General features: G+C 23.3%; 3 protein-coding genes across 4 annotated transcripts in view; 1 reads left to right on the top strand and 2 right to left on the bottom strand.

Annotated features, from left to right (window-relative positions):
- Positions 1–2231: 2231 nt before the first annotated feature.
- The window catches only part of LOC122855406 (calcitonin gene-related peptide type 1 receptor), a 51491-nt gene continuing 27696 nt past the window's right edge, over positions 2232–26026 (top strand). Inside the window, exons 1-3 of one of the 2 annotated variants that reach the window (XM_044156723.1) lie at positions 2232–2584; positions 7628–7687; positions 10823–10946. In XM_044156723.1, coding sequence (XP_044012658.1) covers positions 7670–7687; positions 10823–10946 — 142 coding nt within the window. In that variant the 5' untranslated portion in view covers positions 2232–2584; positions 7628–7669. The remainder of the gene's footprint in view (positions 2585–7627; positions 7688–10822; positions 10947–26026) is intronic. The other variant, XM_044156722.1, reaches the window with a different exon arrangement.
- LOC122853659 lies at positions 15137–22388 on the bottom strand. Its single transcript, XM_044154077.1, has 16 exons — positions 21825–22388; positions 21330–21752; positions 21029–21260; positions 20737–20962; positions 20395–20653; positions 19110–19541; positions 18619–19041; positions 18314–18545; positions 18031–18256; positions 17691–17949; positions 17555–17583; positions 16641–17052; positions 16139–16555; positions 15825–16056; positions 15495–15720; positions 15137–15428 (listed from the first exon to the last, which is right to left on the bottom strand). Exons 1-16 carry the CDS (start codon positions 22242–22244, stop codon positions 15137–15139), a joined length of 4740 nt encoding a protein of 1579 aa, XP_044010012.1. The 5' UTR covers positions 22245–22388.
- LOC122855405 (UDP-glucosyltransferase 2-like) lies at positions 23707–25993 on the bottom strand. The gene is made up of 5 exons (XM_044156721.1): positions 25362–25993; positions 24857–25282; positions 24464–24695; positions 24176–24401; positions 23707–24090 (listed from the first exon to the last, which is right to left on the bottom strand). Exons 1-5 carry the CDS (start codon positions 25776–25778, stop codon positions 23802–23804), a joined length of 1590 nt encoding a protein of 529 aa, XP_044012656.1. The 5' UTR covers positions 25779–25993; the 3' UTR covers positions 23707–23801.

Here is a 26026-nt window from a genome sequence, read left to right as displayed (position 1 = left end):
AAAAGTAAAATAATAATTTAAAAAAAGACATAGAGATATTAACTGCATAAATAAACAATTAAAAATAATAATAAATAAAACTGACTAAATTAAAAATCAGGAATAAAAAAAACATATATATAATTATTGTGTACTTTTTCTCCATAGTTGATGTTTGAATTATTATGTAACTTTTATTGGTTTTAGTTGGCTGATTATAATTGCGTAATGATTTCATGCTACCTTATGTATGCAATTTAAAAATACATAGCATTAATTAATTACACGTATTATAAAAAAATTATTATAAATTATTCTGTACATTAAATTATCAAGTAAATATTAAAAAAAAAAAAAGACAAAATCTTTAATAAATTTAACATAGTTAGTTAGGATTTAAAGACGTTAAAAATAAATGAATAAATAGATGAATAAATGAATAAATAATTGAATAAATAAAAAGTGTTTATTTACGTCTAAAGAAATTTGTATTAATAATCAATCATTGACGAGTGATTTAAATAAAAAAAAAATATATATAAACATAAAATAATAATTAATATGATGAATGTAATATTTGAGTGACAGAAAAATTAACAATTCAAATGATAAAACAATAAATGTGCATATGAATATTTATGGATTTGCTAATTACTTGAAATTGTATTTCAATTAATTGTTTTTTTTTTTTCTATTTTTTATTAATATGTTTATTTATTTTACTAATTTATTATTGTTTTATAAATGAGCAATGAGACTATTAAATTCTGCTGTATATTCATCGAGAGCTTTTTCTCAAAAAAAGCTCCTGGTAAATATTTCTGCGCCTGCACAAAATGTAATACTCGTTTTTTTCAACAGTCGGCTGATAAGTAAGCTCTTATATCGTCGTATCATAATTCTAAATGATAAAAAAAAAATAAAAAAAAATAGCATTAGATGCTTTCTTTCGGCAATATATTATCACAAGTGTATGATTTATTTTAATTTATCAAACAGAGAAAAAGAAATTTACCTCTTTTGGTTATCAATTTTTTCTTTTTATTTTTTAATTAGTTATTTAAATTATTTAATTTTATGATAGAGAAAGCATGCTATAGCATATTTTTTAAACAAAGTTTCTTTATATTTTTATATTATTTTAATTGTGTTTAGTGAAATTTCCTGCTGTTTTCAATCCAGCTGCTTGTCGATTGATTTTCACGAGAATTGACAATGATCATCGACCCAATAATGAGGTAAATTAAATTTATATTTAAATTTACTATTTAAATAATTAAACAACAATTGAAAACTTGCAATTTTTTTAAATACATGATTAAATATTCTAAAACAATAATCAAATTAAAAATGAACAAAAGAAAACAATATTATTAAATGATTCGTGAATGAAAGAGTTAAAATCTACTAATTTTTTTATCGGTAAATAATTAGACAATATTTTTTGAACATTGAACCATTTAAGCAATGACTGCAATAAATTATTTTCTACAAATAACTACAGAGATTGATGGTCCTTGTCACTTGCCTTTGAATTATAATATGTTAAAAAAAAAATACCTGTTGTGATTGTAAATATCGCATCTTTGTTTATGAAATATTTATTTATAATTTATGAAAAGAACAAAGTCGATGAGATGATTCAAAGTTCTCCCAATAAAATAAACTGTAATTTTTAATATTCTTCGTTTTGTCAAGATGACAGTCTTTTTCAGTCGTGACTTTGCAAAATGATATATAAATTTTAGAGTTGAAAACAAAATATATATTTTTACATTTCAATTTTATTTCTCCAATATAATGTCTAAAAGAAAATAAAATTTTTCAATGGATACTTTGTCGTTCTATCAACAAAATTATTCACTTTCAATCATCATTCAAAGGTGATAAATTTTTTAGAATAACTAAACCATGAAATGAGCTTTTTAAAAATAACTTGGTCAAAATAATTTTTACATAAAATAACTTTTGACATAAAAACTTATCACAAAAAAAAAAAATTTATTGTTCAATTTAAAATTTGAGTTTTATAATTAATGTTGTCTTGTTTTAAACCAATTTTTTTTTCTCTTTGTCTTTTTTATTATATTTTAGAGTTTAAATAAATTAATACGATGGTATATTTGAACGCTTGCGCGAATTTTTTCTTTAGCCGCGAGTTAAAATGCGTCAGCGCATGTCAAACGACTGTAAAAAAAAGCATGCTTCGTGTGATCGTCATTCTGAATGATCAGTTGTCCGCGTGCATCATCCCAAAGCATTATTTAACGGTTCTTATATTTACCAAAAAATGTATCTATAAATTCAAAAAAAAATATTTTACAAATTATATCAAAATAAAATACTATTATATTTTTAGAATTTTCATTTACTTGAATTATGATTTGTTATTATTTTCTTTTTTAAATTTACAGTGTTTTATAATTTTCAAATATTATCAGTTAAAAATTGTGAAAAAAAATAAATTATAATATTCATCAAATTATACTTTAATAATAAATATAAAAATAAATTATTTTTAAATATTTCGAAGCAAAGATCTAATGAAGAAAAAAAAAAAAAAAAAGTGACACAATATTTTTTTCTACCAGCATTTATCAACGTAGTAAGTTAAATAGAAATATTAATTTATAAAAATTAAATTTAAAAATTATAACATGAAATATTATGAAAATTTATTTCATGTAAAAAATTTTTAATACATTTTTTTAATAATTATTAAAAGAAAGATGAAAAAAATATAAAATTAGACAAAAAATTTCATGTGGAGCAAATAAATTTTAACTGTTTAATTTATTTTTTAAAAAAACTTGTAGATACATAAGCCAAAAGTTTGGGGAAAATAAACAACATTCAAACAGTTGCATTTATATGCGAAATAACAATAAATATCATACATGGGATTTTGGTAATGCTAAATGTTCCAGAGACATTTGTATTAGTTGCAAAACGTGCTGCTGCACGAATATGTAAATTTTCAAATTACATTAGTTCTTACAACTTTGCTTACATGTATTGCAATATTGTAAATTATAATAGCAACACGAAAATTAAATTTTTTATTCATTCAATTTATTTATTATATTTAATTTGCATATTTAAAAATAAAAAACTAAAAATTCTTCACTACAAGTGTTTTATAATTTTATTTTTTTTAAATTATTTGTTTCATAATTTATGTTATTTATAAATACAAAGAAATAATTTTAAATTTCCATTTCTATTGTATATATTTCTTTTATAATTATTGTTAATGAATAATGTATTTTTTAAATATATTTTCTTTGTAATATTTCAACTATTATTTTTAAGTAAATTGAATTAATTGTTCGAATAGAAAATTGATGATATTTCCGGTGTAATAAACTGATAAATTCACTTACTAAAATATATACTTAAACTTTTTTTAAAAACATTTTAAAAAAAAAAAAAAATTATATTTAGTATCAGAGAAAAAAGATTTATAAAAAAATAAAAATTGTTAAGCTGTTGAAAATGTTTTTATGAAGATATAAAATATTTTTTGAACATAATGCGTGCTCGTTTGACTTTTCTGTGTCAAGAGCAACTTAGCTTCCGGTATTCTCAAGTTTCCGGATTTTTAAAAATTTTTTACATACGTGAAATACTATCTAAATATGAGTGTTGAGTTTTTTTTTTTTTTTAATTTTATTTTTTGTATATTTTTCGAGTAACCAAAGTCAGTCGAATTATTCTATTTCATCACATCTTTCAAGTTTTTTTTTTTTTACTCGTTCAAGTAAACAAAAATATTTGCGAATTTTTTTTTTTTTTTGAACTTTGATTTTTCAAATTAAGAACACGAGTTTTTTTAAATATATTTTTTAGTCAATATTATTTATATTTACAATTTTTTAAAAATTGAAATTCGATTTACAAATAATAATAAAATATATTTCAAAAGTAAAAATATAATAATAAAATTTTCCATTACAATAAAAGTCATTTTTATTGGTAATATTATATATTTTTTTTCAATTCAATTACGAGTATTAAATTTCGAAAAAAAAACATAATAAAAAAATACCAAAGACGGTTTACCAAATAATAGAGCAAATTGGGTGCAACGACATTTATTTCTCATAGCGTCATAACCCGAACATCGATCTCAAGCATGACCAGAGACAATCTAATTTTTTTTTCTTATTATAAAATGTTCAGTTGCTCCAATACCTGAATGTGTCTATTAAATTCAATTTTTTCCATCAAGAATATAATCGATCCAATTTTACATCACCATTATCTTTAAATTCTAATTTTTTTTTCTATTTAAAATTTTTCTTTTTTTTTTCTATATGATAATTTTTTTAACAAGAAAAAAATATAAAATTACAAAACATAGAAGATGTATGCTTTTTAATTTCATTTAAAATTAACTCTCTTTTATAAATTGTACTATTTTTTAAAAATTTATGTGAATCTTTATTATCTTATGCTAGATTTTAATTAATCATTTGTTTAATTTTCTGGCAAAAGTGGTTTGTGATTTTCGTTCATTCAGACAAAATGAATCTAGCTTTTCTAGGATAAAATAAGTTGCTCACTAAAATGCGAATAGAAGCAAAGTCTCTCTTACTCTCACAATTTAACCGACGAGTTACGGTCAACATAACTTGGCTAAACCCTTGGGAAACACCCTTTTAAATTTTGTGGTACGTGAAGTTGAAGTTAAAGTAAGAATTATATATATAACTCTTTATTTTATTTTTTTTTTTTTCGACTTGTGGTAATCATTTCTGGAGCAGTTCAAACATATTTTTTCAATTTTATACTTGAGCTCCAAATGTCTCAGACATACTAGAAATATTATAAAATATAATGAAAGCTGCATTGTGTCTAGCTACTTTGATTAAATAAATAAAAATAAATAGAAAAAAAAATATGGCATTTTTATGTAATCCACGAGTAGCTTATTTATCACTAGTATTTTTTTCATTTTATTCCACTCGTATATAAGCTTTGAAAAAAAAAAAATCTTATTATTTTTTTAAAATCAACAGAAAAGATAAAATAATATTAATAAAAATATTTTATCATAATTTAGCAATAAAATAATTAAATATATTTTTTATATCATTTTATTTTCATGAATTTTTTTTTGTATTTTATTTCTTATCTATACAATTTTCCACACAGAATTAATTGAATAAAAAAAAAGAAAATAATGGTTTTACTTATGTAGAGACAAGGTCAAGAACTTCCCACAAATTAATGATCTTTTTTATTTTTATTTTTTATAACTACCACGCCTTCGACATGTCGCGTTTCAAGTTGAATCACGATTCGGTACGTTAACGTTACGTTTTACGATATCAATATATTTCCACCCATTTTTTTTTTTCCTCTCTTTTATTCTATCGGGAAGTTTATTTTTTTTTAAAACCACTATGTCATATCAAATTTCCAAACTGTCAAAAATCGTAGAAATTCATGCATTCATGGTATTTAATTATTTATAATTTTTTTTTTTTTTTGTTTTCGTCTACTATCGTCCCTATTCATTCTCTACGAGTGATTTATGGAGCTTTGTATTTTTTTTTTTTTACTTTTATTTTATACTGGCATTGAACGATGATAACACACTCAACCACATACACATTTTTTATTCTATTTAATATTATTATTTTAAATTTATTTAAATAAAAAAATTATATTAATTTTTCTATGATGAAATTTTAAATTGTCGATTTGATGGATATTGTCGTTTTTTTTATTCTGAATTATTCAAATTTACAGTAGCCTCATTACACTCGATTAAATACAAAAGAAAACATTTAAAAATATTTTTTTAACTCGTTTTATATATATTTTTTTAAAATAGTTTTTTAATAGTCTTTATTATTATTTTTTTATTTCGTGATGTGTAAAGTCCTATGGTTTTATCGCCAATTATTTTTATCAATCGACATATTGAATTTGTTTTTACAATTTTTTATAAAAATCTAAACCAACGATATTCAACAAAAAATAATTGCTTATTGCACCATGTTCATATTTTTTTTACCAGCAGCTATGAATAAAATTTATTTTTTTTAAAAAACTATATTTCTTTTGAATTTTCCAAAGCGTTGAAATTCAGTTTATTTTTTTTTTTTTTTCCATTTTTTGTTATGAGGAGGAGTCATATAAACGAAAAAAAATTTGGTTCCATTAAATTGCTAGAGTGCAAAAAATCTGGGTATGATGGATGTAGGTTGACGGCGACGGAAATGAAAAAAGAAAAAAGAAAAAATGAAAGTATAAAGATAAAAATAAATAAAAAAAAAAAAAACTTTTATTATGATATTCCATTTTTCGTGTTTTTTCTTTATTTTTTAAATGTTTTTTTTTTGTCATTTTGTTATATTTATATTGTATTTACAAATCTTGAAAAAATCATTTGTTTAAATGACATATATTTTTTTAATGATTACAATCACTTCCGTTCACTAAATGACATTCAAATTGCAAATATATTATTTTGGCAATACTCCAGGATCTATTTGTAAGTTACCAAAATTAAAGATTTATTTCGTAGTTGTCAGTTGCCTGAATGGCCCAATTGAAAAACTTTACGATCAACATTTGGTTTTTTTTTTTTTTCAAAAAAAGTGCCACTGATGAGAAAGAAAAAAAAAAAAAATTACGTTAATAAAAAAAATGTTTGTTACACAAAAACAACATTGCAAAAATGATGTTACAATATTTTTTCATTTAAATTTAATTAAAAAATCCAATTTATTGCAATACATGTTTTAGCATATTTATTTTTATTATTGCAAATTTCTTCCGTAGTATATGCACGAGAAAAAATTTTTTTATCAAAATATTATTTACTTGAAAAAAAAATATGATTAAACTAATAATTTTTTTTGTGGTTTTAATATAATCAAATTTAATTATTCCATGGCCTGTTAGCAAACACAACCACTAGTAATTAAATTATCTTAATTTTGTGCATTTTAATATCAAAAAAATGTATAATAAAAAGTTTCGTAAATTACTTGCAAATTATATATACCGTTGAAATATTTACGATTAAATTTAGAAAAAATTTTTTTATTTATTTATATATACATTTATTATTATTTGAAATGTGGAGCAATCGAAATAAAAATAACAGAAAAGTCTATCGAAAAAATATAATTGTTTATTTAAACAAAAATTTGTTTATTCAGTCAGTATAACTGTACTGATAAATCTCGTATTATTAACATACATTTAATAAATTAAAACAACCATGCTGAGTTCATGATTGTTTTAAAAATATTATTATTAAAATTTTTAAATAATTCTAGAGCTTAAACTTGCTTGTGTTTAAAAAATATTCGATCTGTGAGTGATGAGCTGTTATTGAAAATTGTGGTTGTTGGATAATTTCATTTATACATGCATGATAAAATTTTAAATACAATTATCAACTGTATTTAGCACCACAAATTTCCGTAAATAAACATGAAAAACGATTATTTTCTTTTAATTTCAATAATATTATTATATAATTTGTTTATGTAATTTATTTTTAACAAAGACTGTTATATGTTTGAATGAATTCAATCATTAATTTATTTCGTTATTATTTTTATTATAAAAATATAATGTTGATTTTAATTTTTTTGTTTATTGATATTTCTTTCTTTTTTTACAGACACGTTGTGATTAAACTGGTCGAGGATATAATCAGCTTACGATGGAGTTTCAAACAGAGGTAAGCAATTAAGAGAATTAAAAAAAATTATATCATGAATACCTTCAAGATTCTCGTAAACTGTTGATCATATTCTATAATTAATAATAATAAAATGAGCACAAGCAACTATAGTATAAAAAAGGAAATGTAACCATAAAATAATATTTATTGGTTTCAATCAATGACCATAGACAATTGTAAATATTATTATTGGAAAAATATTTGTCTTAGTTTACTCATTGATCCATCATATTTTCTCATTTTCTCATACTTTTATTTTTCTATCTTTGTCTTCGATTTGAATATTATTTTTTCTTATATACTCTAAAAACCTTGAAAAATAAAAAAATAGATTGAAAAATCAGAATAAAAATAATAAAAAAAAATATATATAAAATAAATTTGCATAATAAATTAACTTATTTTTAGTTATATTTATTTTTTACTAGTGAGAAAGAAAAAATATTTAAAATTAATTTTTAATGGAATTTTTACTATTTTAATTTTACAATAATAGAAAAAAAAAAAAATAAATAAACAAGTCAAGTAAATGTCAAAAAATTTGTGAGACTTTTATGTATTCAGATGATAAAAAAATAAATAAAATTAAACAAAGTAGAGATTTCACAAATGAAATAATAATAAATTTATCATTCATCTATTTTTATATTTAAAAATTCGAACGACTCAAGACACCTCCAGCGATAAAAAAAACTTTTATATACTCAACTTTTTTTTTGTCTTTCGTTTCTATTGATCGACCTATAATCACACTTATTTATTTTTTTATTATACATATTATTTCCAGGAAATTATAAAAAAAAAAAAAACTATGCCCCACCATTGTACATTAGTTGTACACTTTTATGGATTTTTTTTTCTATGAAAAACTAATATTTCTAAACAAAAAAAAAGCCGTGGATTTAATAAAAAATTTGAATTTAATTACCCCAAATTTAATGAAATTTTTTTTTTATTTTTAAATTATATATTCATGTCATCAATTTTTTATCTTTGAAAAATTCCAATGTAATGACAATTCGTATTATTATCAAGTACACATGGCCCTCGACTGCAAAAAACAAAGCAAAAAAAGCTATGAAAAAAAAAAAAAATTGATAAGTAATATTCATCACAAAATAATGGATTAATGAATATTCATAGTTCAGTCCATTGAATTAGCATTTCGAGTGAGACTAGTATAATATGCTAATTTAATAAAGGCGTGATCTTGTACATCTCATGTACTTGAACACAATATATTATTTAACACATATATTATTTATTTTTCTTCATTGACCCAACAAATATTGTACATAAAATTTATGACGTTAATATAAACGTTAAGTTATATCATAAAACAAGTGTAATTTTTTTTTTTAATTGTAAACAATTTACACACATGTGAAAAGTAATTTATGTGAACATTAATTGATTAATTTTATACAAAAAATTATTACAAAAAATTGGCTAATTTATTTAACCATAATTTTTTTTTTCTATATTCTTTTTTTTTTCTACAGAAATACTCTTATTTCACAAATTTTTCTTTTTTCGAAATTCCTCAGAGGGATATAACGATTTGAAAAAAAAAATATATGTATACACTTGAAATTGGGAAATGGTATGTTAAATTGTACTGAATGTGTATCGTAAACTGAGTGGTTTTTTTTTTTATCTCATCTATACATAAATATCACTCTACGAGTCCCCTATTTAACTTTGAATTTTTTAACTCAATCTTTTTTTATTTTCTCATTCATTTTTGTCTTTTCCTGTGTATTGTAGATGATTGATAAAAAATTGAATTATTTAAAAGTTAATATTCCTAACAATACAAATATAATTTTTTATTTTTTTATTTATTTTTCAATTTACTTATTCTTCAATTTTTTTATTTTTCAAAGTTAAATTCTTCTGATCAAATATTTTATCTTATCAACACAGCAATGCATTGTATATATTAAATATACATAATTTTTTTCATTTTTCAATTTACAAAATATTTACTCAATAAATATACACATAAATTTTTATTATTTAAATTTTCTAAAGTTTATTTTGAAAAGATAGAAAAATAAATAATACATGTGTGTCAATGGTAGTATAAATCATCATTTATATTTGGCATATTTTGCAACTCATCATAAAAAAAAATTTTATAACCCACAAATACAAGCAATCAACATAAATTGTTTAAATAATATACATTATTTAATTCATGACAATTGATGTTAAGCAGGAGGCAATCATCGTATTACGATTTAATCATAAAAAAAAATTATGTTTTTGTTTTTACATTTTAATATTGTTTATTTATTTACCTTTAATTATTATTTTTCAATTATTTATATCAAAAAATAAATTATTATTCAATAATTATTGTATTGATATAGCTAGAATCGATTGTTTTGTTTTTATTATTTTTTTTTTTTTGTAGTCATTAAGAAGTAAAAACACCTTAGGTGGTAAACACTACGTGTATTAACAACATGTCTTGTTTATTATGCACATATTTATTATTATTATTATTATATACATGACAGTGATAAATAATAGACAAGTGCAATTAATGGAGCTTCTTCTTATTTTTCATCAGTACACTTGTGTGACTGGCAGCAAGTGTTATTATTAAAATAATAAAAAAAAAAAAAACAATAATAATCCAAGTACAGTGTATTATTAAACAAGGGATAAAACAATATTTGTTTTATTATTTTAAATGGTATAATTATATAATGAAAAAAAAATAAAAATAATTGAAATAATAGATAATTTATTTTTTTATTTATTTTACTTTTATTACAATTTTATTTGTAGTTAACTTTTTAAATGTTTTATTAAATTAATTAAAGTTATGAAAAAGTAACAAGTATATTATATTTAAATTTTAATAATTTAAATATATAAATTTGTATAATAAACTTTCGTTGTTTTTTAAAAATGAAAAAATGGTTTTTCTTTTTTGCTTTTATATTGATGAAAAAATTTGATTGTTTCAAGTTTTATTTATAAAATATTACAAGTTTCATTTTGAAATAATAGACAAAATTAACTTTTAGAACAATAATAAGTTTGAAACATTGTTTATTGATTTGAAAGTTTTGACTTTTGATGATAGTTATTTAAAAATTTTGTATTTTTTATAAATAGATGCCTAATAATTTATCGACAACTGTTGGAAGTACACTGCAAGATGATGAATTTAGAAGGGTCGTTGAAGAACGAAGACAAGAGTGCTTAGAACAACTTGCAATTAATACGACAGTTCCAGCTGGTAAGTTAACATCAATTAAATTTATATATATTTTTTTCTTTGTCGAATCATAAAATGCACGAGTAAGTTTGAATGACTCACTGAATTACATAAAAATTTCGTCGTTTTTTTTTGCTTTGCCAAAAAAAGTAAAAGAAATTTTAATCAAAAAGATGTCTAACCTTTGAAATTTCTACATTTGAATAAACTCTGTAAAAAAAATTTGTTTATATTTCTTTTCATATATACACATTGTAATTGAAATAGAAAAAAATAAGAAAAAAGTATTTTCAAAAGAATCAACTCGTTGAAATTTTAATGAGATTTATTTTTTCGTTTGAAATTATTTATCTTGAATTTTTAAAATAACTTTATTAGCATTGATTTTTACTATATTTGCACTTTTCTTTGGTGAATAAATACAGCATGTAAAAAGTTGAAATTAATTTGATGTCTGATATTGTGCAGGACATTAATTTATATATGGATATTACACTGTCTAATTATTATTAGGGTAATACTGTCATGCTTGAGAAGTTGAAATTTAACATCCCATCTTTGATATAACACAATTTTAATTTATGAATATTAACTGACAGTTTCATTGATAACTTTTTTTTATAAAATTTCCTTGTCGAATAAATCAAGTTTTTATTACACACATTAAAATTATTATGAGGTGAGGACTGAGGAGGTACATACCGCGTACCGTGATGGCAAAAAAATAAAAAAAATAATACAAATTGATAATTAGATTCTGCATTTACAAATAGATATTTTAAAATAATTTTTTTAACATCTTGTCATTCAAATTGCTGACTTATTTTTGTTATAAATTTTATCAATAATTGTCTTTAAAAAATAACAATAAATAATCAAAAATTTACAATGAAAAATATCTCTTTGTAAACGTAGAAAACTTTAATATTAATTAGTAATAAAAAATCTCATTCAAATAAAATAAAATAGAACGAAAAAAACTAATGCAAATTCATTCTAAAGATAATACAGCTGAGACAATTTTGTCGCAGGTGATTTCAAATGATTGCCATGCCAAGATGTAATTACTTTACATTGCGCTCATGGCTCGATTCACAAAGAGATAATATATTTTTTTTTTTTTTCTAAAAAATATAAAGTCAATTACATTAATAGTAAAATAAAAAGATTTCAAATAAAATGTACAACAAAGAAAGAGAAATAAAATAAACCTCTTTTCTTTTATTTTCGATCGATCGAAATATACCCAAGTTTTTCTACAAAATTAAAAAGAAAAAAAAAAAAAAACATCCAGCTATTTCGACAATATTTTTTTATTGACATTGAGATTTATTCTTGTGTTTTTTGAAAGGAAGTCAGAGTTAATAATTCAACCGAGCTAAATATCACTATAATTAGGGATTGGTTTTTTGTGAGTAGAAACGGACTAATGGCATCAATCTCATGACCCCTCTCGAAAAGCAAAAAGTCTCATTAGCTTTTTACCCTTGACAAAGTCTTTCGAAATACATTGCTATTCGAAATATCCGTGTAGCATTAGAGCGATCTTTGTTAACCAAAAACCAAACCATCAAAATTACTTTAAATATTTTTTAAAACTATATTTTGTTATTCAGGAAGTCTAAACATATATACAAACTTGCCCAAACACTAAACAGATTACATCATTTTGTTTCCCAACAAATTCCAAAAAATATAAATATTAATACCATCTATTTTTTCTAACACACACACGTAATTTCTACAAGGACTAATTTAAATAATTTCATATATATTTTTAAAAAAATGTTTAAAATTATTCAATCAATAGAACGACTGTATGAAGACTTACAACTTTTGTTTTTAATATAGATTATTGATTCTCATTTTACGGCGAAATAAAGAAGAAAACAAAACTCTAGGTCATTCATAGTAATATATTGATAATAAATGTACTATATAAGGAATCGATCTTCTGTATTTATTTATTTAACAACAAACTTTTCAGTTGAAAATTCATATGGCGGATAATATTCAGGGGGTTTTGTTTTAGAATTTTCTAGCTTTGCGTTTGTTGTTAAATAAATAAATTAAAAACTAGAAAAATTTGCGTTCGTTTCATTGGATGTACCTCGTTTGTAACCTTATGTAGTTTCCACTTGCCTTTTTACTTCTAAACAAAATTTTAAATTTCTATACGAGTACTAATACATGGAAATAATTAGTACGAGCAACGTGTGTTGATATATTATTTACGATAAGCCAGATGTTGGCATTAAACAAAGTAAAGACACCTACAAAAATATATTTTACTTTTATTAAAAATTTCAAAGCCGTTGTGTTACATGATATATATTTCAAAAAAATAATTAAGCCAATTAGTAATTAATTCACTTCAAAGCCACCACAATTTACTTGAATTGTTTGTGCATTTTTATTCTATTGTTATAAATTTTTTAGAGCTCATTTGTCGATCCATAAATACAATTAAATACAATAATAAAAACAATACTATGGTAGGACGCTTCGCGTCTATCCCACCTCCGTAAAATTTTATTTAAATATTTTAATATCACCTATTTATATGATAGCTAGAATTATTCAATACACTTTCAACAGCATTTTTTAATGATGAAGAATTCATTGTATTAAATTGCAACGTGTTGGTCAGCAAACAATGGAATTCCAACTAATGGAACACCCCAAGCAATAGACTCCAAGCTATCCATTAATCCTTCATGAGTGATAAATATCTTTGTGTTCTTATATTCTTTGAAACAAAAAAAAAATATATATAAATATAAATATAAAAATAAATAGTAATACTCACTTAAAACTGCTACTTGTTTTAATATTATTTGGCAAATTAGAAGGTAACAATACGGCATCATTTATTTTAATTAAAACACGTACAGGTGTTCTCCCACTCTTCTAAACATATCATAAAATGCCACAGATTTTTTAGCTGATAAACTTTTAATGGTTACCATAGAAATAAATAAACGAAATAGAAACAAACACTGCTCACTCTCATCCAGCTATTTTTTAATATTCTAAAACCTGTTTATAATAATTATTATCTATGCATATTAAACAAATAAATCATAATAATATTAATGGACAATTAGACGCGCATGAATTACCAATGATAATGTTGTTTTTGTATGAACATGAAGACCTTCTATATATCAATTATATCGGGTGTTTGTGTTTTTATATTATTAATACTGTTATGCGAATTGACGAGTTAAAGAGAAACATCATTATAGAGTTCTTGCATTGATGATAATTCATGGTTAAAGTATTTATCAACATAATCAATTTGTTTATTTATATTTTTGGTAAATAAAACATTAATTAAATGAACAATAATTGACAAGTATTTCTTGACTGTAACCTGAATCCAAACTTGGATTAAATGGATTAGCAAAGGGTCAGCTAGTCTTGCATTGTTGATGTTAATAAGACGACAATTGGTACATCAAGATGTTTACCAAATGCTATAAAACACTGGCCACTTAATAGCTAAATAAATTATTGGAAAATAACTTTTTTTAATTAATTTTTATTAAAATAATATTTATTGTACAAATTGAATTGAATTTTATTGAATAATAAGCATTTAATCTGGGAAAAAAACATGTTTATCATGCTCACCTCAATAACAATGACATCATATGTATTTTTTATTTGTTTTTTTTTATCATTTGTAATTGTGGATTTGCCATGTATTTACACGCTCATGTACCATCACGTTCAATAAATTTTTCATTGTAAAATAGTCGCTATTATTTTACGAATTATATGTTAAATAATTTATATTATTTTTTTTAAATATTAGTATAATTTTTATTTAAATATTCTTGTGAAAATGCACTTATAAAGTTTGTGACCTTTATAACGGAGAGCTTTCATTAATTCTTCTCCCATAACAAAATTACTTTTTACAGGAAGAGAGAATATCCCAAGTATTTTTAATGCACCACAATAATTATATTTAATTATAATAATTAGAATATATAATTTTTTTTAAAACCACAATGAATAAGACATTTTAATATAATATAAAAAAATATTTGAATTATGCAATAACGTGAAAGTAGCCAAACAACAGTGTGGATTAATTTTTGTTTTTTTTTTTTTTTAATTTTAAATATGCTCGTGATAAGAATTTTAATTGATGAATTAAATTCTTAGTGATACACATTCAGCTTAAATAAACATAAAATTGTTTATTTATTTTTTTTAGTAACTATGGATTTTTTAGAATCATCTTTGTTTTTAGAAAAACAAATTCTAAATCCAAAGCATAGTAATTTTTTTGAAATATATATTATGATAATAACAGTTGCCAAGATACAGGCATACACATCCAATAAATAAAATTGCCACCAGGTTAATTTTACTGCTGGTGATTTTAAACGATTACCATGTCTTGCTGCATACTCGATCCAATAAACAGCCGTGTCTCTTGGACTCATTGGTCGATCCATAAAAAGACGACTAATTTCTTTTGCATTATTTCTAAAATAATAAACATAAAAATTATAAATTATATTTTTAAAATTTTAAAATACATTTTAATATTACCTGTATTCAGGATCATTTAGTACAGTCTGAATTGAATTTGTTAAAATTTCAGCATTAAATGATTCAACCTGTATAACTATAGCAATTTTTTTGCTCGCATAACTTTGAAGATTTGCATGTTGATCACCAAATAAAGGAATTCCAACTAGTGGTACACCCCAAGCAATCGATTCTTGAGTTCCCATTAAACCTCCATGTGTAACAAATGCTTTGGTATTTTTATGCTCTATAAAAAAAAATAATTTGATACTTAAAAAGTAAGCCTGATGAATATCATGTACTCTAACAAATGACAGGTAATATAGAATAAATTTAAAAATCAATATTTACTTAATATAGCAATTTGTGGTAACCAAGATGAAATTTTAACATTTTTTGGAAGATCAGAAGGTAACATTTCGGGTTTTGCTATTTTCATAAGTACACGTACAGGTGATATTTTTTTAAATGTTTCATAAAATGCCTCTAATTTATCAGCAGGTAGTGTTTCAATTTGTACCATCGATCCAAATGAAATGTAAACACAGCCCTCCTCACTCTCATCAAGCCATTTTTTTAAATCCTAAAATATAATTTAAATTTTTGACAATAATTAACAGATGTTAAAGATAAAAAAATTAATTGTTATATTCAATATAAATTACCGGTGTTAATTCTGATTTTGAATCTACATGAAGACCTCCAATGTCAATGATATCTGGTGTTTGTGGTTTAATTTCATTTATACTGTAATGTGAATTTACAAGTACAATCGAAACATCACTGTAGAGTTCTTGTATTGATGACAAACTTCGATTAAAATATTTTTTAACTTTATGAGATTGATTCTCCAAGTAGTAATTAAATTGACACGTTAATGAATAATAAAAATACGTATTGATAAATCTTTCCGTAAAAGTCATCTGTTGAGTATGACCAGTCATGAGACTTGCAATGTATGATGGATTAAAAGAATTCCCAAATGGTGTATACAACCAGTCATGCATTTTTGATGCTACTAGTCCAACAACTGGTGCATCCAAGTGTTGACCAAGTGCCAAATAGCACTGTGCAAAAAACAACTGTAAAAAAATAAAAAATAAGTCAATCAAAAGCAATAATTATTGGATTTTTTTTTCTTTGATTTATCAACACTTTTATATTTACCTCAACAATAATTACATCATATGATTTTTTTGGTTTTTTTAATACTTTTTGGAACTCAGGATGTTCCAATAAATCACAAAGTTTTTCTCCTATTAAATGAAGAGCATATTTTAATCCAGTTGAAGATTGAGTCTGTTGAAATGTCATGTTATTGACAGATGATGGAACTGTGCCAGAAATATTAATATCTGTATAATTTGGTATATTATTTTTCTGTGGAAAATGTGAAATTACATCGACCTTGTGTCCTTTTGATGCCAGTGTTTTTAATATTTCTTCACCGACAATCAAGTGACTTTTACCTGCCACTGGAAATACACCAAGTATATTTAATGCTGTACTCGTATTAATATACACAGTTGCAATTAAATAAATTACAATTATATTGATTGACCACATTTTTAAAATATTTCTAGAAATCATTTGTTACAAATTAGTATGAATGATTTTTTCATGCAATTGTACACGACGTAATAAAAGTATCTGCGAACATTAACTGTGCTGAATGCTGACTGGCAGAAATTCATGATGAATTAAAATAATACGGCCTTGGAGTAACTAGTAATTATGCGAATAAAAATATCTTCAAGACATTATATAATGTACAGAAATCTTTTATACCGGTTTTGTTTTTTTTTTTTTCAATGAAAATTATTTTCATTTAGTAAATTAACATTGATAATTTAAATATTGAACTTTGATAACAAATTTATTTCAAAATGTAATAATTTGTTTAACAATAAAAAAATTATAAATAATCTCATTTAATTATTTTTCATGAAAATGGTCTATTGATTCTTCCCAAGTGTCGGATAACTTGATATACACTTTTGATAAAATCATAACGACGCGATTAAAGTTTATCATGGCAAGTAAACTCCTCGATAATTAAAATTGATAAGAATATAATTGACTCGTTTGTTGTATTGAAATAATCATTAGTCTATTTATTAAACAAAAGCTGGATTAATTTAATATTTATATTCAGATATTTTTATTAATTCAATTGACAATGAAAATTTTTTTTCAACGTTTTAATTATGTTTTTTTATATTTAACTGATTTTAACGAAAATAATTTCATGAAAATTTTAATTATTTGAAGTATTGTGTAAATTGATGTTACAATTAAAAATAATATAAATAAGTAGACATCAAGAAGAGCCACTTGCCACCAATACATATCGACTGCTGGTGACCTCAAAGAATTAGGTCCATTTCTTATTGCATACTCTGTCCAATAAATTGCTGTGTCTAGCGCAGACATTGGACGATCTAAAAATCTAGCTGATTGAAATTCAGCAGCTTTTCTAAATGATATAATAAAAATAGATATATAAATAAAATAGTAGAAATAAAAGTTATAATAATTTTATGAATACTTAACTTACTTGTATTTCGGATTATTAAGTATTTCGTTAACTGCATTAAATAATTCCGTTTCAGTTAAATTTCTAATGTTTAATGATAAAGCCATATTGCGTCGTGAATAAAACATAATATTTGCTTGTTGATCACCAAAAAGTGGAATACCAATCATAGGAATACCATACGTTAATGCTTCTTGAGAGCTCATAAGTCCACCATGAGTTATAAATGCTCTTGTATTTTTATGTGCTGTCATAATAAAATATTATTTAATAAATAATTCAAGATTTAATTATTTTTACATACCTAAAACAGCAACTTGAGGAATCCAAGATGACGTTTTAATATTAGCAGGAAGACCAGGTAAAAGCTTGTCTTTATTAGCCACTTTCATGAGTACTCGTACTGGAGCAATTTTCTCAAATACCGAGTAAATTGCTCTCATCGTTTTCTCCTCAAATGTTTCAATGTTAACCATTGAACCAAGAGTAAAGTAAATTACTCCTGATGTACTTTCATTCAACCACTGTTCCAATTCCTTCAAGAAAAAATAAAGCAGTATTTAAATAAAAAATAAGATAAATAAAATTATGTCAATACTCAATACCAACCTTTGACAGTGGATTATAATTTGATTCAACATGTAATCCTGCAACTTCAATGATATTTGGTACAACTGGTCTGACACCACTTAAACTGTGAAAAGAATTAACAAGTGCTAATACAACATCTTTTTCCAGCTCTTGCAATGATGGAATATTTGGATCCAGATATTTTTTCATTTGTGAATTTTGTACGGTATCAGTAATATATCGATAACGAATAATATTAATATGACTTTTAATTGTATTTAAAAAACGTGTAATGAATGACATTGGAGGAGCATTTCCCGTAAACATTGCTGGAAAAAATGCTGTATTTGTTGGCTGTCCAAGTGCGTCATCTAGCCAGGGTAAATCAATTGTCGAACTAACCATGATAACAGGAACTTTTAATACATATCCAAGGCCAATAAAACAATTAGCTCCAAATGACTAAATAAATAATAATAAAATTAGTGTTGAGCAGTAGAAAAATATATAAATTTAAAGAATTAATTTACTTCAACAATAACAAGATCATAGGCTGGATTTTTTGGTGGATTTTTAATAATTTTTTGCATTTCTGGTAGACCTAAAAATTCACAAATACCATTGCCAAATGGTTCAGCAATTATTGGCAAAGTATCATCACCCAAATTTGTAGCAAATGACACGTCCCATTTATTAACTAAACTCTCAACTTTATCCTGAAGATTAACTACAATGCTATAATTAGCTGGTGGATTTTTTAATGGATAAATTGTCATGACATCAATTTGATGTCCAGCCTTAGCTAATCCCTTGGTTATTCCATCAAACATCATTTGATGACTTCGTGATTGAAATGGAAATATTGCCAATATTCTATAACTGTCAATTGGAATCACAAATAAACTCCCAAATATCACCATCAATATTCTAAATCCTTCCATATTATTATTTGATAATAAACACTAAATAATTTTAATTTTTTTAAAATTTTCTATACACTTGTTTTTATTAAAACATTTTATACTATTAATTTTTTATTTAAATTATTATTCAACTCAGTATTTTTGTGCAATAATATATTATTAAAAGAAAATATATTTCGCCTTTGTGGTAATGACGAACCTTACCACAAACTTATCAACAGAATAATCACGACTATTTAATATCCAGTTTGAATTTATCTGACAAGAATTGCAGAGGGGAAAAAAAATTGCATGAAAAAATAGTGGAGGGAAAACCGCATGAATTGCATTTTTTTAGTATGTGTATAATTTGTCATCTCGTATATCAGCGGAAATATACGAATCAACGTCAATGACACTTTAAATTTTTTATCTATAAAATTACATTTATATATGTACTTCTTTGTTTTTTTTATATTAAATATACACTTTTGTTTTTTGTAATTTTTTATATATATATTTTCTTTGTTTGTTCAAATGACATTACAAATTTGATGCATGATTGTTGATTAATTTTTTTATCATGTGAATAACAATTTACAAATTTTAATACATATGACAATGAATCAATCTACACAACCTATTGTTATTTTATCATTATTATATTACGTTGCAGTGACGTTCAATTATTTTTTTACATTTTTTTTTTATTTTATTCGGTGACTTTTATTTTATTCATTCTTCCGGAAAAGATTAGTGATTTAATAGATATTTAATAAGACAGTTCAACTGATGATTACATTAATTTTATACTTCGTCATATTTCAATTATATTTTCAATATTTTTTTAACATTATTTTCAACTTAAAATTTTTTTTTTTTACTTTGTTTTTTTATTATCTGTATTTTTTTTATTTTTTTGTTTATAATTAATTGCTAGTTTTATTATAAAACGTATAAATACTGCGATAACAATAAAAATCATTATTGAAATAATAAAAAGTACCATGTAAACGTCAAGAAGTTGAACTTGCCACCAGTACAAATCGTAAGCTGGTGATCTGAGTGTTTTATCACCATTTCTGATAACATATTCAACCCAGTAACATGCTGTATCAATTGCACTTAAAGGTCGATCTAAAAATTTTCTTGAAACTTCACTGACAGTATCTCTAAAATACGAGAAAATATATTACATTAATTACTTTTTTTATTGATATTTTTTCTATAATAAATTTAATAAATATAAACTTACCGATAAATTGGATTATTGAGAATTTCATTCAACGTAAAATCAAATTTCTCTTCGGTAATATCAGCATAATCCAATCTAATGGCAATATTTTTTTTAACATAATGATCAATGTTGAGGAATTGATCAGCAATTACTGGCATTCCAATCATTGGTACTTTATATGTTATTGCTTCTTGGGTACTCATCAATCCACCGTGTGTTATAAATGCACGAATATTTTTATGCTCTAAATAATAATCAATTCAGATAATCCCCAAATACTTTAATTAATTTTTAGAATAATTATACTTACTGAGTACTTTTATTTGTGGAATCCATGAAAATGTACGTACATTTGTTGGTAAACCAGGTGGTAATTTGTCGGGTTTATTAATTTTAATAAATACTCTAATTGGTGATAATTTTTTAAATGATTTGTATAATGTTTCAATAACATGTTTTGGAAATGTTTCAATATTAATCATCGAGCCAAATGTAAAGTATATAAATCCATCAGTACTTTCATCTAGCCATTTTTTATCATCCTTAAAAAATAAAAAAAACATATTGTTAATTTAGATAATGAAAAAGAAAAAGTAATTAAAATTATTTACAATTGGAAGTTTTTGTTGTGGATCATCATAAATATGTAGTCCAGCAGCATCAATGAGACCTGGTACTTTTGGTATCATGCCATTTAAAATTGGATGAGTATTTGCAATAATAAGTGCCATATTTTTTTCTAATTCTCTAACACTTGGTGTATCTTCACCAAAATGTTTTCTAATTATTTCCGTTTGTTCAGATGAATAATAATTAAAATAATGTTTTTTATAAACTGTATGTAGGACATTATGAACACGTTGAAAAAATGTCATTTTTTCAGTGTAATTTAATAGTCCATTTGGTGCGATTGCCAAGTTTTCTGGATTAGCAATCATGTCATTGATCCATGGGTACATTGGAGTTGGACTTAAACCAATTGTTGGTACTTTTAAATGATGTCCAAATGCCAAAAAACAATTTGCTGAAAATATCTGTAATATTTACAAAAAAAAAACGATTAAAATTAATCAATTAAAAAATATGTATATATTTGTTTTTCATACCTGGGTCATTACTAAATCATACGGTGGATCTTTTGGTGGATTTTGTATGATTTTTTGTAATTCAGGATTTTCAAATCCTTTTTCACAGAGTAAATTTCCAGCTTGTGTTGCTAAAAAATGTACCAAATTATTATTAACAAAACCTTGAGCTCTTTCATAATCAACATTGTTAACCAGTGCTGGCAGAGGTGATGACAATACAATATCAGTATAATTTGGATATGGTTTTTTAAGTGGAAATGTACTGGCAACATCAACTTGATGACCCCGTTTAACTAAACCCTTCATAAGTTGTTCAAACACCATCATATGGCTCCTCGAATTTAAAGGAAAAATTCCTAATATTCTAGCACTTTCACATTTTTTAAATTCAATTCCAATAAATATTATTAGCACAAAAAATTTTACCAAAAACATCATTTTGATAATAAAAATTATTAATTTATTAAAAGATGTTTTTAATTTTTTTTTCAACAAACCAGTCAATACTGTTTTTTTTAAAATATTAAATTTATAACTAGACGTCGTTTGATGTAACTCACAAGTTCGTGTCTATTCATTATTTTATTTCAACCTGAAATGCATCTCGGTATTTATCCTCCCTCTCTTTCAACCTCATTATCAACTTACCAATTTCAATAATAGATAATTAAAATTAATTTTTGATTATAAACAATGATTAATAATTTATAGAAAACAAATTATTTTATCAATGTTTGAATAATTTTTTATTTTTTTTTATATTTTTATTTTCATTTATATTCAATGATTATCTGTCGATATCATTCAAGGCTTCAGTTTATGTTAACATATACATGTTGTTATGATAAGCGTATCTTTTTTTTTTTTTTTTTATTTCTTTTTTTTTAAATTTATTTATTCTTGTTTTTAGATATTATAATTATTTTTTAAATTACATTAATACTGCTGTTATACTGTAAAAGAAAAAATGTGAAAAAAATTTAATAAAAATTATCGCGTGCAGTCGACTGTTGTGATCGACATGTGGATTATTTTTATTATTATTATTATTATTTCTATATGATACGTATTATGCAATTGAACTAGTGAGAACCTCTCAATTTTTTTTTTTTTTTTTCAAATTTAAATTGTTCTTACCACGTGTATTTTTTTTTTGAAATTATTTAAATTCAATTTTTTTATTTATAAAATTAAAGACAATAAATAATCGAATGATATAATTAATAAATTTTTGATATTATTTATTAATTACGTTTATACTAAAAAAAAATAATATAATATTTTTTTTTTTTTTTTAAAGTAAAGCTTTTATATTCTATTAAAATATCTGCTGAATGAAAAGTTTTTTTTTTTCAAGATTATTTATCAATCTTGTTAAGAAAATTAAAATTTATAATTAATGAAATTTAATTTATTACTCGCAGAATTATTTTCAATTTAATTACCTGAAAGTGTCACTGTTTTTCTCGGCACTTTTTACATTTTAAATTTACTTAAAAATTTGTTTAACTTGTTTAGTTTAGATTATTTAAATTCATCGCTGATGGAAAAATATGTTATGCCTTTCAAATGGCATAATAATGACAAGTAGTTTTTATTATTTGTTGTAATTTGATCGCTATAGCAACATATTTTTTCAATGAACAGTCTGGGTCAGTGTTGAGGTCGAATGAAATAACATGTCAAACACATGTATAAAATAATTTAAAACATATTATCTTACTCGATAATTTATTTTAATATTATCTTAAAATTAAATATATACCTGTAGGCTTAAATTTTCTATATCAATATGAATAATATAATTTAAAAAAATAATGAACCAGTTTATAAAATTCATTTAGAAAATTATATATCGATTACCAATATTTTCAATAGACTGGAAATGAAAAGCAAATAATTATTTAAAAATCAGAAAAATAATTTAATAATTATTTATTTATTTATTTTTAAAATAACCTTTATAATTTTTTTATTCTAATAAAGCATATCTATTTAATTAATTTTTTTATTATTCAATTGAGATTTTTTATGTTTTTTTTTGTATATTAAATTCAAAGTATATCGAATAAATTCTCTAATAATATAAACGGCTGACATGGCTAGTAAAAGAATAACAACATAGACATCAAGAAGTGCAATTTGCCACCAAAAAAGATCGAGTGATGCTGACCTCATGACCTTATTACCACGTCTTATAACATATTCAATCCAAAAACAAGCAGTATCCATCGCATTGAGTGGACGATCCAAAAAATTATCCGAAAGTTCTTTCATTGAATTTCTATAAATAGAATATAAAATAATTAATAATTAAATGTTTTATTTTTCAATGAGAATTGAATTTAAAATATTAACTATTATCTTACCTGTAAATTGGATTATACAAAATTTCTTTAAGCGCATTATCAAATTTATCCTCGGTAATATGATTTTTATCAATTTTAATAGCTACATTTTTATCAACAAGAGTATTTATATTTATAAATTGATCGGCAAATAATGGAATCCCAATCACTGGCACAGCATAGGTAATTGCTTCTTGGCTTCCCATTAATCCACCATGTGTTATAAAAGCTCGTATATTTTTGTGTTCTAAAAAATATCAAATTAAAACAATTGTATTTTTATTTGTAGTTTCAAATAATCATACTTACTGAGTACTTTAATTTGTGGTATCCATGAAAATGTTCGTATATTTTTTGGTAAACCAGGTGGCAGTAATTTTGGTTCTGGTACTTTCATTAATATTCTAACTGGTGATATTTTACCAAGTGATTTGTAAAATACATCAAGATCATTTTTTGGAAATGATTCTATTGTTATCATTGAGCCAAATGTAAAGTAAATAAATCCATCATTACTGTCATTCATCCATTCAAGATCTTCCTGATAAATAAACCAAAAAAAAACGATATTTTTTTGTCATTTTAATTTGATCATTTAATGATTAAAATTATTGATAAAATTTATTTATTTATTGATCATTTTGTAAGGTTGATTGCAGAGTAATTAGGCTGATAAATTTTCATTTTTCAATAAAAACTTACCGGTGAAATTTCGCCCTCTTCATAATCTTCTTGAACATGAAGTCCACCAACTTCAATAACTGCTGGAACTTGTGGTCTAGCACCATTCAATGATGGATGAGTATTTGTAAGAACAATTGCCATATTATTTTCTAATTCTCTAATTCCTGGTATTTTATTATCAATATATTTTTTAATTAATCCACTTTGACTTGTTGTTAAATAATTAAAATTATATTTATAATAAAATGTATGTATAACATTGTAAAAACGTTGAAGAAAATTCATGTTATTTCGAAATGATAGAAAATTATTTGGCACAAATCCAAGATTTTCTGGATTACCAATAATATCATTACCCCATGGATACAAAGCTGATGAGCTAATACCAACAACTTGAACATTTAAATGATGTCCAATCGCCGCAAAACAATGAGCCGCAAAAATCTTGAAAAATAAATTAATATAATTATTATTTATTTTCATAAAAATATATGTTTAATATATTTAAATAAATTATATTTACTTCTACAATTACTAAATCATAAGGTGGATTATTTGGTGGTTTTTTAATGATACTTTGAATTTGTGGATCTTGCAAACCTTTTTCACAAATTAAATTACCAGCTTGTGTTGCTAAAAAAGCAATCATATCATTATTTAATATATCCTGAAGAGTATTATAACTCATATTGTTGACCATTTTTGGCAACGCTGTTGGTAAAAAAATATCAGTATAATTTTCATATGGTTTTTTAAGTGGAAATGAACTGACAACATCAACTTGATGACCCCTTCGAGCTAATCCTTTCATCAATTGTTCAAACATTTGCATGTGACTTTTCGCATTGAATGGAAAAATTCCTAAAATACGTGAACAATTAATTTCATTTAAATTAATTACTAAAACTAAAACTACCACAATTTTAAATAATAGCTTCATTGTTTGATATTTATTATTAAAAATAGTTTTTATAGACTTTTTTGGTTATTGATAAATTCACAAATTTAAAGTACAGTAAATTTAAAATTAATAATCAATATTTATGTTGTTTATTTTCTAAACTTTTGTCATATAAACTTCACGATTTAAATGCCATTTAGGCTGGTCCACAATTGCACTTGACTGTTGTCTATGCACTATTTATCACGTACGTTGTTTCCTTTTTATCATTTGGAATTTTTCTTTTT

The sequence above is a fragment of the Aphidius gifuensis genome, linkage group LG4 (genome assembly GCF_014905175.1).
Source record: "Aphidius gifuensis isolate YNYX2018 linkage group LG4, ASM1490517v1, whole genome shotgun sequence".
NCBI lineage: Eukaryota > Metazoa > Arthropoda > Insecta > Hymenoptera > Braconidae > Aphidius > Aphidius gifuensis.
Note: the sequence above shows the minus strand (reverse complement) of the source record. Positions and strands in the feature narration are given on the sequence as shown.